We start from the raw sequence: 14229 nt of genomic DNA on the forward strand, positions 1-14229 counted from the left end.
CACAACCTGTTGTGAAAACTGCGGCCGAATATTGAGCATCTTCTGTAAGAAAATAACTCTATGTTATTGTATAACATACTTTTTTACGTTTTAGTTAGCTGTACCTGAACATATGATAACGTTTTGTAATCTATAGTTCAAACCAAAGGGAATTTAAAGTTTGCTGTTAAACAACAAGTACTTCTAATTTTCTTTATAAACGCAATATACGGCCCATGTTAAACTCATATGCACCGATGTGCGGGCTTTGTCAGTACCAGTCAACAATGTAATTTGGGTAAATATTTATTAATAGTCACCATGTAATGAGTCGCTGGATACCGAGGACTTATCGTATCTAAACATTAATCAGGCAGCGGTGACAAACTTTGTAAGTTCATCTTTAGCATTGGAGCAGATGCTATACATACTCTAAGGTAATTTGAAGTGCTTATAAAAGAGTAATATGACAGAGAACGACACTACGACATTACAAACAAATGAGCAGAAAAGAGTGAAATCAGCTACCTCTTCACACATGACTAATAGTGGCGTAAATATAGACTACTATACAATTTGCAGTAACTAAAAGGTCCCTCTTTCACCCATCCCAACCTGCACTTCTAAATTTCGCATATGATAGTACAAATTTTATTGTGTTTATCTAGTTCATTCCCACATACTGTAATTATGATATGGAAATATGCAGGATACACTGAAGTGAATTGTAAACAGGCATTCTTCCATGAATTTTAAGCATCACTTATTAACCGTTGAGAATTTCGATACGGCCATGACACACCGTATTATCACGCCTACATTTCATCTAATAAGAAAGCTCGCAAGTGTACGTTGAAGCTTAGGGATCACTTGAAGCGTATCACACAACGATTACGGGAAAAGTTAAGTAATATTTGACCGACAGTGCTATTTAAAAATGTGTATGGTGATATGATTCCAAATTTTTGACGTCTCAGACTACAATGTAGACTAGAAAGATAACATACAGATCTTTTTCATAATAAATGAACGACGACGTTTTCTTGCGTGCATTGGTCTGAGGCGTTGACTATCCAGGATATATCGTGGTACATTTGCTCAAATGTGGTACAAAACGGACATGCGTCACGCTGTGGGTAATCATTGCCTCTCGACACCGCCCGAGATGCTTCAAACCTACGTGATGTCGAGAGTGCTACAGTAGAAGATCTGACTTCATTAACCTACCTGTCGGCTATTTATGTCCATTGCTGAACATGTACGTCCTATGGTCAGTTCGCAAATGCCGTAAGAGGGTGCACAAGCTCGGATAGTTTTCGGAATGGAGAAGAAAATTGGCTGTATCCTTTCGAAGAAGCCTTCTCGGCATTTCCCTGGAGCGATCTAGGGAAATCACGGAAAACATAAATCTGTATGATGGAATGCGGATTTGAACCACCGTCCTAGTTTGCTAACCACTGCGCCACATCGCTCGGTAAATCAGTATCAAGGAGCTGAACACAGGCATTCTGACGCAGTTTTTAAAATACATCAGACATAATTTATGAGCAGTTCGAAGCCTCAAGAGCGTAGTTTTTCACATTTCTGTCGGTGGGTAACATTTTGCATCGGTAAAACGACCAAAACTGAGTGAAACTACTCGTTTATGTAATCCACTACTGAGCTTTGGTGGTATATTGCACATAATTTGCAGATGATGTATTTTGCCAGAGACAGACTTTTTATAGATATGCTGTACATCTGCTGAAGTTTCAGGCACAGAGTGACAGTGAAAATTTGCGTGTGTTCTGTCCTCCACTTTCGTACTAGAAGGACGTGTTTAAACGGCTTTGCAACAATTTAAGAAATCACAGTACACACGTGTCGTCTAACGCGGACAATTCGCTGTTCGTTATATAACCGTTAGTTCTCGTCAGCCGCCTGCCGAGTCAGCAAGTTCAATGTTTTCGCAGAAACCCAGAAGAGTTCAGAAACCAATGGTCAACCACGTCGCTATTGTCTGAGCGCTTTCAGAACTTTCACCCCCTAAACATTGAGCTAAACTGACGAATAAACATCAGGTATATTACACTGGGATGACAACAGTCATGGAATAGCGATTTGCACATACAGGGGGTTTCCGTGTGAGTGTGCAAAAATATAACAGGACATAGGGGACATTGAGGTAGGGAACCTAGGGTCGGAGGAGCCACATTGAATAAAATCACATTACATTGTACCTTTTTATTTGTATTAGTTACAGTTAACTGTGAATACCATCACTGACACAATAAACGTATCACTTATATGGCATCTTACAAAATGTGCTGAAACTGACGGCCATCAACCTCACTGCAACGATAACATCGCCGAACAATATTCAGACGCATCATAACAAATACACCTCGTGTGTTTCGAATCACATCACAGGCAGCTACAATTCTGGCATTCGTCGATCGAGAGAAATAAACACTCGTCGTATCGGATGATGCCTGTTAGGAAATTGTTCAATGTACAGCTTTTCAGCAACGAGAGCATTGAAATGTACTTCACCATGCACAACGTTCGTGTCAGTGAGATCTGCGAAACTGTACTGGTACTGTTCTATCGTACTGTACTGTACGTCTCTGAATAGCACCGAGTAATGAATAGGTCTGTCGTTGATTCATAGCACTTTATGTCATGTGCCAATGTAAATACGATACAACAGGCTCATATTAAGGACAAGTAATGTAGACAAAACCTGCATGAAAACTTTCAAGCAATCAGGCTCGTCCTCCTTGTTTCCTTGCAGGAAATAAAGAATGTACATGTAAATAAACAGCACAGTACGTGTAAACTCCTTCGCATGATAGTTGTAAATAGGTTCGAAAATGGTAATGCTAGATAGAGCGGTAGAAAAGTTTAACTTCCATATCTCCTTCAGCTAGCTTCTCCGACCCCAGGTTCCCTACCTCAAATAGGAAAATTGGGAAATTTGTGGCAAGGTCTTATGGGACCAAACGGCTGAGGTAACCTGTCCCAAAGCTTACACACTACTTAACCTAACTTATGCCAAGGACAATACACTCACCCATGCCCGAGGGAGGACTCGAACCTCCGACGGGGGAAAGCCACGCGAGCCGTGACAAGGCGCCCGAGACCGCGCGGCTACCACGCGCGGCACCTCAAACTGTTCAGTGGAGCATTCTCCAAGTCCGGTTACACTTTTGCACGATCTTACGGAAACACCCCGCATACAGATGGCGATAGTATTGCGTACACAAGGCATAAAAGGTCAGTGCACTGGTGGAGCTGTCATTTTTGTTCGGGTGATTCATGTGGAAAGGTTTCCGAATTGATTATGGCCGCACAACGGGAATTAATAGACTCGGAACGCGGAATGATAGTTGAAGCTAGACATATGAGACATTCCATTTCATTCCATTTTGGATATCTTTAGGGCATTCAGTATACCGAGATCCACGTTGTCAAGCGTGTGTTGAGGATACCAAATTTCAGGCATTACCTATCACCACGGACAACGCAATGGCCGATAACTTTCACTTAACGACCGACTGCAGCTACCTTTATGTAGAGATATCAGTGCTAACAGACAAGCAACTCCGCTTGAAATAATGGCAGAAATCAATGTGGGACTTACCACGATCGTATGCGTTAGGACAGTACGTGGGAAATTTGGCGTTAATGGGCTATGGCAGCACACGAACGACGCAGTGCTTTACTAATGGCAAGACGTCGCCCGCGGCACCTCTCCGAGGTCGTGACCATATAGGTTGGTCCATAGACGACTGGAAAACTGTGGCCTGGTTAGATGAGTCTCGATTTTGAGTCCAAACTGCAGTCGGTAAGAGCTTATGGTAGGGTTCGAGAGTGGCGCATACCCCACGAAGTTGACAACAAGGCACTGTAGAAGCTGATGGTGGCTCCATAATGGTGTGGACTGTGTTTACATGGAATGGACTGGGTCGTCTGGTGCAACGAAATTGATCATTGACTAAACGGTTACGTTCGGCTACCATTTGCAGCCATTCATGGTTTCATGTTCCCAAACAAGGATGTCACGTCATTGGGTCACAATGATTCGCGATGGTCTGAACAGCATTCTGGTTAATTCGAGCGAACGATTTGTACACCAAGAACGCCCGACATTAATCCCATTGAACATTTATGGGACATTTTCTAGAAGTCAGTTCGTACAAAAAATCCTGTGCCGGCAACACTGTCGCATTTATGGGCGTCTATAGAGGCAGCATGGCTCAATATTTCTGCAGGGGCTTCATACTATTTGTTGAGGTCATGACACGTCGAGCCGCTGCACTACTCCGGGCAAAAGAGGGTCCGACCCGATATTAGCAGGTAGCCCATTACTTGTGTCACCTCTGTGTGTAATCGGTTTTTGTTAATATTTCATCATCTATCTTACAGATTACTCGAATTATGGGACTGTACGCAGAGAGAAGTTCTAACGAACATTACAGCATCTTGTCATCGAAAGCCATGAGGTGTCACATTAAAGGAAATGTAGACCCACACGTTTATGTACACTTCGACAGAGAAGCAGCGCACTCGCATGATATAGCGTTATCGGCACCTGATATATACGTGTACATAACTCTGAGAGGAGTCTAAACGATATGTCCCACTTTTTACACTTTAAGAAGGTATTGCCATTTTCTTGTAATTCACAAAGAACAGAATTTCATATAAAACTAACTAATTCATTGGTAATATGATCACACTGTAAATAATTCGTGTAGCAGTTTCGTCTAAACGAGGCGCTTTGGTCACAAAGTGAAGGGAAAAGTGGTAGTGAAATACTTTGGAAACGCCGTGCTATCTCTGTGTCTGGGCGGCAACACCTCTATCGGAATGTCTTCGAGCGAATTTGGCGTACTCTTCTTCGTACGTATCAGATATTTATTGTCAAAACCAACCAAGAAGTACCCAGCACAATTCGTGTCCTGATGCATGCGCACAACTCCTTGTTCTCCACCAAATGGTTTCCGAACGTAGTTCCTATAAACAAAACAAAAACGTATTAAGTCGTATAAATGGTTGACAAAGTTTCGTTCTGTTTCAGGAACAGAAAACCGCATAAGCTGCTCACGATGGAAGCGATATTTCTGCTGTTATCTGCACTGCTGCTTCTAGTACCTATTCAGTCTGCACCCAGCAACAACATCCGTGAGTACAACTCCAATTCACTCTTTCCAGTGAATATCTTTGTATTATTATTATTTTTTTATTTGAGAGAATGTAGAATTTGTCCACCATTGTTTTAAGCCGTCTGTATTCCAGCCCTGAGCTTATACGTACGCTATTGTTTGCGAGTACTTAGAAGCGTTCTACGCAACGTTAGTACTATTGACAATGCTTACAACGCCACTAGTGTGGTTAACTAGCAACTTTCCAAAATATCCCCTCTGGAGTGGTGGTATCCGGAACCTGAAGCTCGTTCAACTTCACGGTACGGTTGAAGATAAATTTCGTCTTTAATCGTTTTTTACAGGTAGCATACGACAAATTACGACCCATGGAATGAACGTGAGAGCAGCAGGATATCAGATTTGTTGTAAGGCACGATTGGCCGTACTCTGTTCCAATCCTCATCACTCGTCTTAAGCTATGCTACTCGAATCTAGTCAGCTTGGCATCGTGGACATGTGGAGTCATCCTCCCTTCACAGCCGGTCTACAAGCCAGGTTTCCCTCATCTCGTATGTCAAAAAACAGCTAGAGTGAAGCATGTGTCCCATAGGTAGTGACACCATTTCTGATTTTGTTCACACCTGAATGACAAGGTTAGAGCTAGTATCTTATCCCTGACGTAGTGGGACCCCATTTGGAATACATATACACTCTTCGGCATGTTATGGTTTGCGTTTTTGCTGCGGAAATGCAGGAAGATGCCGAAAGCTCATATGTGAACAAGTATCATGAGATAAAGTGAGAGCAGCGCTACCGAACGTGGTATTGCTATCCATGAATATCTAGAACAGAATATGAGCTGCTGTCCAAGTCGCCTTGCATGGTCGAAAGCAGTCGACTGGTTCTCTCTAGCAGAAAATCTGATCAAGAAATCTTTGAAGTAAGGGGATATGTACTTCCTCTGCAAGGGTGCCCATACATGGGCTCAAAACCCCCCACCCTTCGAAACGCAAGGGAATGGAAAAAATACAGTTTTCTTTCAAGAACATGATTTAAACTTTGATATTTCGCAGGTTATAGCAATGCTGAAACTGTTACTTTTTTATGGATGCTTACAAGTTGCCTTCATCTTTAAAAATATTTCGTTCCCCCAGCTCTTGCCCTCTCCCCTAAAGAATTGGGCCCCTGCCATGTTGCTTGACGGCCTCTCATCACACATTATCAGAGAGGGAATCCAGTTGCCTCATGCCATAAATTGTCAATGATTCCTTCAAAAAAGTTGTGTAGTAGCCCAGGATGTGTGTTTCTTGTTACAATATGTTCCACACAGTCTGTATAACTCATTCATAATCCTTTCACTGGAATTTCCATGTGGGAAGTAGGGAGAGATTTAGATATACTGAATCTGGTGACTTCCTAACGCTTGTTCAAACTTGTTGACTAATCACTTCGGACCGTCAAGGGATAGGATACACATTGATTTTCCTCTATGAACAAAACCGTCTTTGACCGGTTTATCTATTAGTACTTTTGCTGCTGATGCAATACAACTTCGTATTTACATTATCTATATAACCCAACAGACTGCCTCCATAGCCATATGGTTCATGTTGCTGCCTTTGGAATGGAAGGATCTGGATTTAATTCCCGATATCCTCCCAGAGTTTCCTTCTTAAGTAGGGAATCTGTAACGAGATATACTCAACGTTGTGACGCTAAACGAGAAGCTGCTTGAATAAAGAAGTTGCAGCACCATCAGGATTCATCTACCGGCAGTAATGTCTGGAGGGATTGGCAAAATACAGTTCACATGTCCCACGGTAATAAATCATTCCCTGTACAGCCTAACGCGCCAGTTGGACAGAATTTGGCACGATATCCCTCAGGAGGACATCCAATAATCAGTCAATCAGAAGCCCTTTAACTGCTTGCATAAGGGACGGTGTTGAATCAGCGTTTCATTGACTTGTTCAATTTCTGAAGCTCTTTCTCTTAAATGTCTCATTAAATTTTTCTAAAATTATACAATAGCTCCCTACTTAGCAATCATATACAACTGTTCGCTCACCGATAGATCTGTACCTACAGATTGGAAAATTGCGCAGGTCGCACCAGTGTTTAAGTAGGGTAGTATGAGTAATCCATCGAACTACAGACCTATATCATTGACGTCGGTTTGCAGTAGGGTTTTGGAGCATATACTGTATTCAAACATTATGAATCACTTCGAAGGGAACGATCTATTGATGAGTAATCAGCATGGTTTCAGAAAACATCGTTCTTGTGCAACGCATCTAGCTCTTTATTCGCAAGAAGTAATGGCCGCTATCGACAGGGGATTTCAAGTTGATTCTGTATTTCTAGATTTCCGGAAAGCTTTTGACACCGTTCCTCACAAGCGACTTCTAATCAAGCTGCGGGCCTATGGGGTATCGTCTCAGTTGTGCGACTGGATTCGTGATTTCCTGTCAGGAAGGTCGCAGTTCGTAGTAATAGACGGCAAATCATCGAGTAAAATTGAAGTGATATAAGGTGTTCCCCAGGGAAGTGTCCTGGGACCTCTGCTGTTCCTGATCTATATAAATGACCTGGGTGACAATCTGAGCAGTTCTCTTAGGTTGTTCTCAGATGATGCTGTAATTTACCGTCTAGTCAGGTCGTCCGAAGACCAGTATCAGTTGCAAAGCGTTTTAGAAAAGATTGATGTATGGTGTGGCAGGTGGCAGTTGACGCTAAATAACGAAAAGTGTGAGGTGATCCACATGAGTTCCAAAAGAAATCCGTTGGAATTCGATTACTCGATAAATAGTACAATTCTCAAGGCTGTCAATTCAACTAAGTACCTGGGTGTTAAAATTACGAACAACTTCAGTTGGAAAGACCACATAGATAATATTGTGGGGAAGGCGAGCTAAAGGTTGCGTTTCATTGGCAGGACACTTAGAAGATGCAACAAGTCCACTAAAGAGACTGCTTACACTACACTCGTTCGTCCTCTATTAGAATATTGCTGCGCGGTGTGGGATCCTTACCAGGTGGGATTGACGGAGGACATCGAAAGGGTACAAAAAAGGGCAGCTCGTTTTGTATTATCACGTAATAGGGGAGAGAGTGTGGCAGATATGATACGAGAGTTGGGATGGAAGTCATTAAAGCAAAGACGTATTTCGTGGCGGCGAGATCTATTTACGAAATTTCAGTCACCAACTTTCTCTTCCGAGTGCGAAAATATTTTGTTGAGCCCAACCTACATAGGTATGAACGATCATCAAAATAAAATAAGAGAAATCAGATCTCGAACAGAAAGGTTTAGGTGTTCGTTTTTCCCGCGCGCTGTTCGGGAGTGGAATGGTAGAGAGATAGTATGATTGTGGTTCGATGAACCCTCTGGCAAGCACTTAAATGTGAATTGCAGAGTAATCATGTAGATGTTGTCGATGTATGACGTTTATCTGTACATTACATCACATCTACCGATTTTCGTTCCTTTCGGGTAAGTCCTTCACGGTTCGTTGTTTTTTTTTTCTTTTTTTCTTTTTTAGTTTTTCTTTTTCTTTTTTTGCCTTAGAATGTATCAGAGTTGCGGTTAAAATGACCGTAGTTGTCTTTGTGCCCCACGCTGTTGGGTCACAGCCCGTCCGTGATGAACTGTCGTGTTGATCTGTCTTCGTATGTTCTGCTGGCGAGACGAGCCGAAGGCGCGCGGCTGCCTCGTGCCTGCCCGTGCATCCCGAGACGGACGCCGTTGAAATCCAAACGCATGGCTCTTTATCGAGAGTCGAGGTCGGCCGACTCGTTTACTCTGAACAAATTAGAGTGCTTAAAGCAGGAGAGCCCGCCTGAATACTGTGTGCATGGAATAATGGAATACGACCTCTGTTCTATTGTGTTGGTTTTAACAGGGCTGGCAGAGGCTTTCGTATTGCGACGTCAGAGGTGAAATTCTTGGATCGTCGCTGCATGAACTGAAGCTAAATAGTTTTTTCATTAATCAAGAACGAAAGTTAGAGACTCGAAGGTGATCAGATAACGCCCTAGTACTAACCACAAGCAATGCCCGCCAGTGATCAGGCGCAGTTCCTGCGATGTCTAGGCGGGCGGCTTCCGAGAAACCAAATCCTTTTGGTTCCGAGGGAAGTTTGGTTGCAAAGCTGAAACGGCTTTCCGCGGTAAATACACTCCTGGAAATTGAAATAAGAACACCGTGAATTCATTGTCCCAGGAAGGGGAAACTTTATTGACACATTCCAGGGGTCAGATACATCACATGATCACACTGACAGAACCACAGGCACATAGACACAGGCAACAGAGCATGCACAATGTCGGCACTAGTACAGTGTATATCCACCTTTCGCAGCAATGCAAGCTGCTATTCTCCCATGGAGACGATCGTAGAGATGCTGGACGTAGTCCTTTGGAACGGCTTGCCATGCCATTTCCACCTGGCGCCTCAGTTGGACCAGCGTTCGTGCTGGACGTGCAGACCGCGAGAGACGACGCTTCATCCAGTCCCAAACATGCTCAATGGGGGACATCTTGCTGGCCAGGGTAGTTGACTTACACCTTCTAGAGCACGTTGGGTGGCACGGGATACTTGCGGACGTGCATTGTCCTGTTGGAACAGCAAGTTCCCTTGCCGGTCTAGGATTGGTAGAACGATGGGTTCGATGACGGTTTGGATGTACCGTGCACTATTCAGTGTCCCCTCGACGATCACCAGTGGTGTACGGCCAGTGTAGGAGATCGCTCCCCACACCATGATGCCGGGTGTTGTCCCTGTGTGCCTCGGTCGTATGCAGTCCTGATTGTGGCGCTCACCTGCACGTCGCCAAGCACGCATACGACCATCATTGGCACCAAGGCAGAAGCGACTCTCATCGCTGAAGACGACACGTCTCCATTCGTCCCTCCATTCACGCCTGTCGCGACACCACTGGAGGCGGGCTGCACGATGTTGGTGCATGAGCGGAAGAAGGCCTAACGGTGTGCGGGACCGTAGCCCAGCTTCATGGAGACGGTTGCGAATGGTCCTCGCCGATACCCCAGGAGCAACAGTGTCCCTAATTTGCTGGGAAGTGGCGGTGCGGTCCCCTACGGCACTGCGTACGATCCTACGGTCTTGGCGATCATCCGTGCGTCGCTGCGGTCCGGTCCCAGGTCGACAGGCACGTGCACCTTCCGCCGACCACTGGCGACAACATCGATGTACTGTGGAGACCTCACGCCCCACGTGTTGAGCAATTCGGCGGTACGTCCACCCGGCCTCCCGCATGCCCGCTATACGCCCTCGCTCAAAGTCCGTCAACTGCACATACGGTTCACGTCCACGCTGTCGCGGCATGCTACCAGTGTTAAAGACTGCGATGGAGCTCCGTATGCCACGGCAAACTGGCTGACACTGACGGCGGCGGTGCACAAATGCTGCGCAGCTAGCGCCATTCGACGGCCAACACCGCGGTTCCTGGTGTGTCCGCTGTGCCGTGCGTGTGATCATTGCTTGTACAGCCCTCTCGCAGTGTCCGGAGCAAGTATGGTGGGTCTGACACACCGGTGTCAATGTGTTCTTTTTTCCATTTCCAGGAGTGTAGTTGATGAGCCGGGGCTATCTGGCGTGAAGCGTCAAGCTACCCAGCGAGTATTCCTCTCGCAGCCCGTCGCAACATATTGCATCTTTACTATACTCTCTTCTACTTTCGCTCTGGGGATTGTCATTGAATATGACCTCGTAAATTTCCTCAGTTTGCACCGCCATTAGTTGGTCCAGTAGTAAGGAGTAGTAACCTCAGGCTGACGTTCGGAACTAGTGGACGAAATTACGGTTGGACTCTGGAGTGTAAACAGAAGCCTTGTTTCATCAACATTTATGAAACTTTAAGGAGAAATTGACTAGATATACGTTCAGAGAAATGTATGCATCTCCAAGTGAAGCTCGCTGGCCATAACTAGTCTACATATTTGTAATGTCAGCAAACTTCTGTACTTGTAATCAAACGGAGGAAGGGGTGGGGGATGGGCGGGGTGGGGGGGGTCAGAGACAAGGACGACACAAGTAGCGCCCTCAAGTTTCGCGGGGCAGGCAGCAGGCAGCAGGCAGCGGGCAGCCACAGGTCAGCGACCCGGCGCCAGCACTTTCTCCGCGTGGCCTCCGCCGTAGAAAGCGAAGCTGCCAGCTGGCTACGCGGCCTGCCGTACCGCCTCCACGGCGCGAGACCTTTACAGGGAAAGCAAAGTATACGCAGCATCTCCTTGGAGCAATTGTGGGAGGTTCACGGCTTGGAGCGTTGGACTTGCAGCTGAATGCACGTATACCAAGAGAATTTGTATTGAAATATGTAAAAGCAATATGCATTTTAGTGCTGTACACAAATCCACAAAATTTGTGCATTATGTAGAACTCTTCTGGACTGAACTGAATGTAGGCCACATGTGACGAACAGTGACGCAAAGAGCCGAAAAAACTTTCTTTTCCATCTCCGTACCAACTTCCAAATCTTCCTACCTTCTGCTATTTTTTTAGTTTCAGGACCCGTGGCACACGCAAGATTCCCATTTAATCTGCGTAAAAAATTACGGTCCATGCTCAACACTACCATTTTATTGAGAGTGAGATAAGCATTTTCAAGTCATTGAAAAAGTTTTACTGACGTAAGTTATTACATGATTTCATGTACAGAAAGGACAACGCAATAAGTTTCTTTTCTGTCATTTCACGTACCAGACAGCTGTTAGCGTGAGTGACATAAAAGCAGATATCTTAGGTGTTCCGAAATAACTCAAATCACTTAATAAAGGCAAGTCTTCCGGTCCAGATGGTATACCAGTCAGATTCCTTTCAGAGAATGCAGACACAATAGCGCCTTTCTTAGCAATCATATACAACCGCTCACTTGACGAAAGGTCTGTTCCTAAAGACTGGAAAGTAGCACAGGTCACACCAATGTCCAAGAAAGGAAATTGGAGTAACTCATTGAATTGCAGACCCATATCGAAAATGGTTCTAATGGTTCTGAGCACTATGGGACTTAACTTCTGAGGTCATCAGTCCCCTAGAACTTAGAACTACTTAAACCTAACTAACCTAAGGACATCACACACATCCATGCCCGAGGCAGGATTCGAACCTGCGACCGTAGCGGCCACGCGGTTCCAAACTGAAGCGCTTGGAACCGCACGGCCACACCGGCCGGCCAGACCCATATCACTGACCTCAATTTGCAGTAGGATTTTGGACCATATACTGTACTCGAGCATTATGAATCACCTTGAAGAAAATGACTTACTGATGCATAACCAACACGGATTCAGAAAATATCGTTCTTGTGCAACAAGACTTTATTCCCATGAAGTAACTAGTGCTGTCGATAAGAGATCTCAGATAGATTCCAAATTCCTAGATTTCCAGAAGGCTTTTGATACCGTTCCTCGCAAGCGACTATTTATCAAGTTGCGTGCGTACGGAGTATCGTCTCAGTTGTGTGACTGGATTCGTGATTTCCTTTCAGAGAGGTCACAGTTCGTAGTCATAAACGGTAAAGCGTCGAGTAGAACAGAAGTGATATCTCGCGTTCCGCAAGGTAGTGTCATAGGCCCTCTGCTGTTCCTGATTTACATAAATGATCTAGGTGATAATCTGAGAAGCCCCTTTAGATTGTTTGCAGATGACGCTGTAATTTACCGTCTAGTAAAATCATCAGACGATCAATTCCAATTACAAAATGATCTAGAGAGAATTTGTGTATGGTGCGAAAAGTGGCAACTGGCGCTAAACAAAGCAAAGTGCGAGGTGATCCACATGGGTACTAAAAGAAATCCGATAAATTTTGGGTATACGATAAATCGCACAAATCTAAGGGCTGTCTATTCGACTAAATACCTAGGAACTACAATTACGAGCAACTTAAAGTGGAAAGACCACATTGTGGGGAAGGCGAAACAGAGGCTGCACTTTGTTGGCAGAACACTTAGAAGATGCGACAAACCCACTAAAGAGTCAGCCTACATTACACTTGTCCGTCCTCTGCTGGAATACTGCTGCGTGGTGTGTGATACTTACCAGGTAGGATTGACGGAGGACATCGAAAAAGCGCAAAGAAGGGCAGCTCGTTTCGTGTTATCGCGCAATAGGAGTGAGAGTGTCACTGATATGATACGTGAGTTGGGGTGGCAGTTACTGAAACAAAGGCGGATTTCTTTGCGGCGAGATCTATTTACGAAATTTCAGTCACCATCTTTCTCTTCCGAATGCGAAAATATTTTGTTGGCACCCACATACGTAGGGAGAATAGATCATCATAATAAAATGAGAGAAATCAGAGCTCCAGCGGGAATGTTTAGGTGCTCTTTTTTCCTACGAGCCATTCGAGAGAGGAATGGTAGAGAAGTAGTAAGAAAATGGTTCGATGAACCCTCTGCCAGGCACTTAAGTGTGAATTGCAGAGTAACCATGTAGATGTAGGTGTAGATAATATGTAAACCGTTATCCCCATGGCACATAGTCCACTTCGGCCTACACTCGCTCACAAAGTCTCGCAATCGACATCGGTCACAGTTGCCCAGTTATGTTCGTCTTTACAAAGACATCGTGTTTCCGTAAACTTCTGTACCAACTCTAGCCTTGTTAGAGGTGGTCCTGAGTTTACGTCGCACTGCAGTTGTGGACTCGGTGTTGCAAAACTCCATCACGGGAAACGCCTTCCCGGTTTGTCTGGAAGCTATGTTGCTGGAAATCACTGTAACCAAAAAAACTTCTTGAGTTACTGTATCCATACATGTAATCAATTATAATAAATCAACTCAGTACTGTCACTTGAACGTGTGTAGAACATTCAAATAATCCTGTATTTTATTCAACCACACCATTCAGTGCTATGTTAGACATTCCAGTAACCCAAACGTCTTCTGGTACCGGTACTATTTTTTCAGTAGCCTAACGAGAGAGGTCCCTCAGTGGTTCAGCAATGCCTCGATCGAACCTACTTTGGTCTTCCTCCATTTTTACTGAAGTGAAAAATAGCTCCACCAGCTGACGGTCTCATATCGACGGAGAGTTGTACGGTAACTTTCCCTCCATCAACCACAGAATCACGTGCTTTCGTGTTCTCCCTCGCAGCGTTTCAGC

The 14229-nt window shown here is 44.6% G+C and overlaps 1 protein-coding gene across 1 annotated transcript in view; it reads left to right on the forward strand.

The window, feature by feature from the left end:
* The window catches only part of LOC126145978 (circadian clock-controlled protein daywake), a 91809-nt gene that overhangs the window by 25802 nt on the left and 51778 nt on the right, over positions 1 to 14229 (forward strand). Inside the window, exon 2 of the mRNA XM_049915592.1 lies at positions 5042 to 5145. Coding sequence (XP_049771549.1) covers positions 5070 to 5145 — 76 coding nt within the window. The 5' untranslated portion in view covers positions 5042 to 5069. The remainder of the gene's footprint in view (positions 1 to 5041; positions 5146 to 14229) is intronic.

Source organism: Schistocerca cancellata, chromosome 2 (assembly GCF_023864275.1).
Source record: "Schistocerca cancellata isolate TAMUIC-IGC-003103 chromosome 2, iqSchCanc2.1, whole genome shotgun sequence".
NCBI classification, from domain to species: domain Eukaryota; kingdom Metazoa; phylum Arthropoda; class Insecta; order Orthoptera; family Acrididae; genus Schistocerca; species Schistocerca cancellata.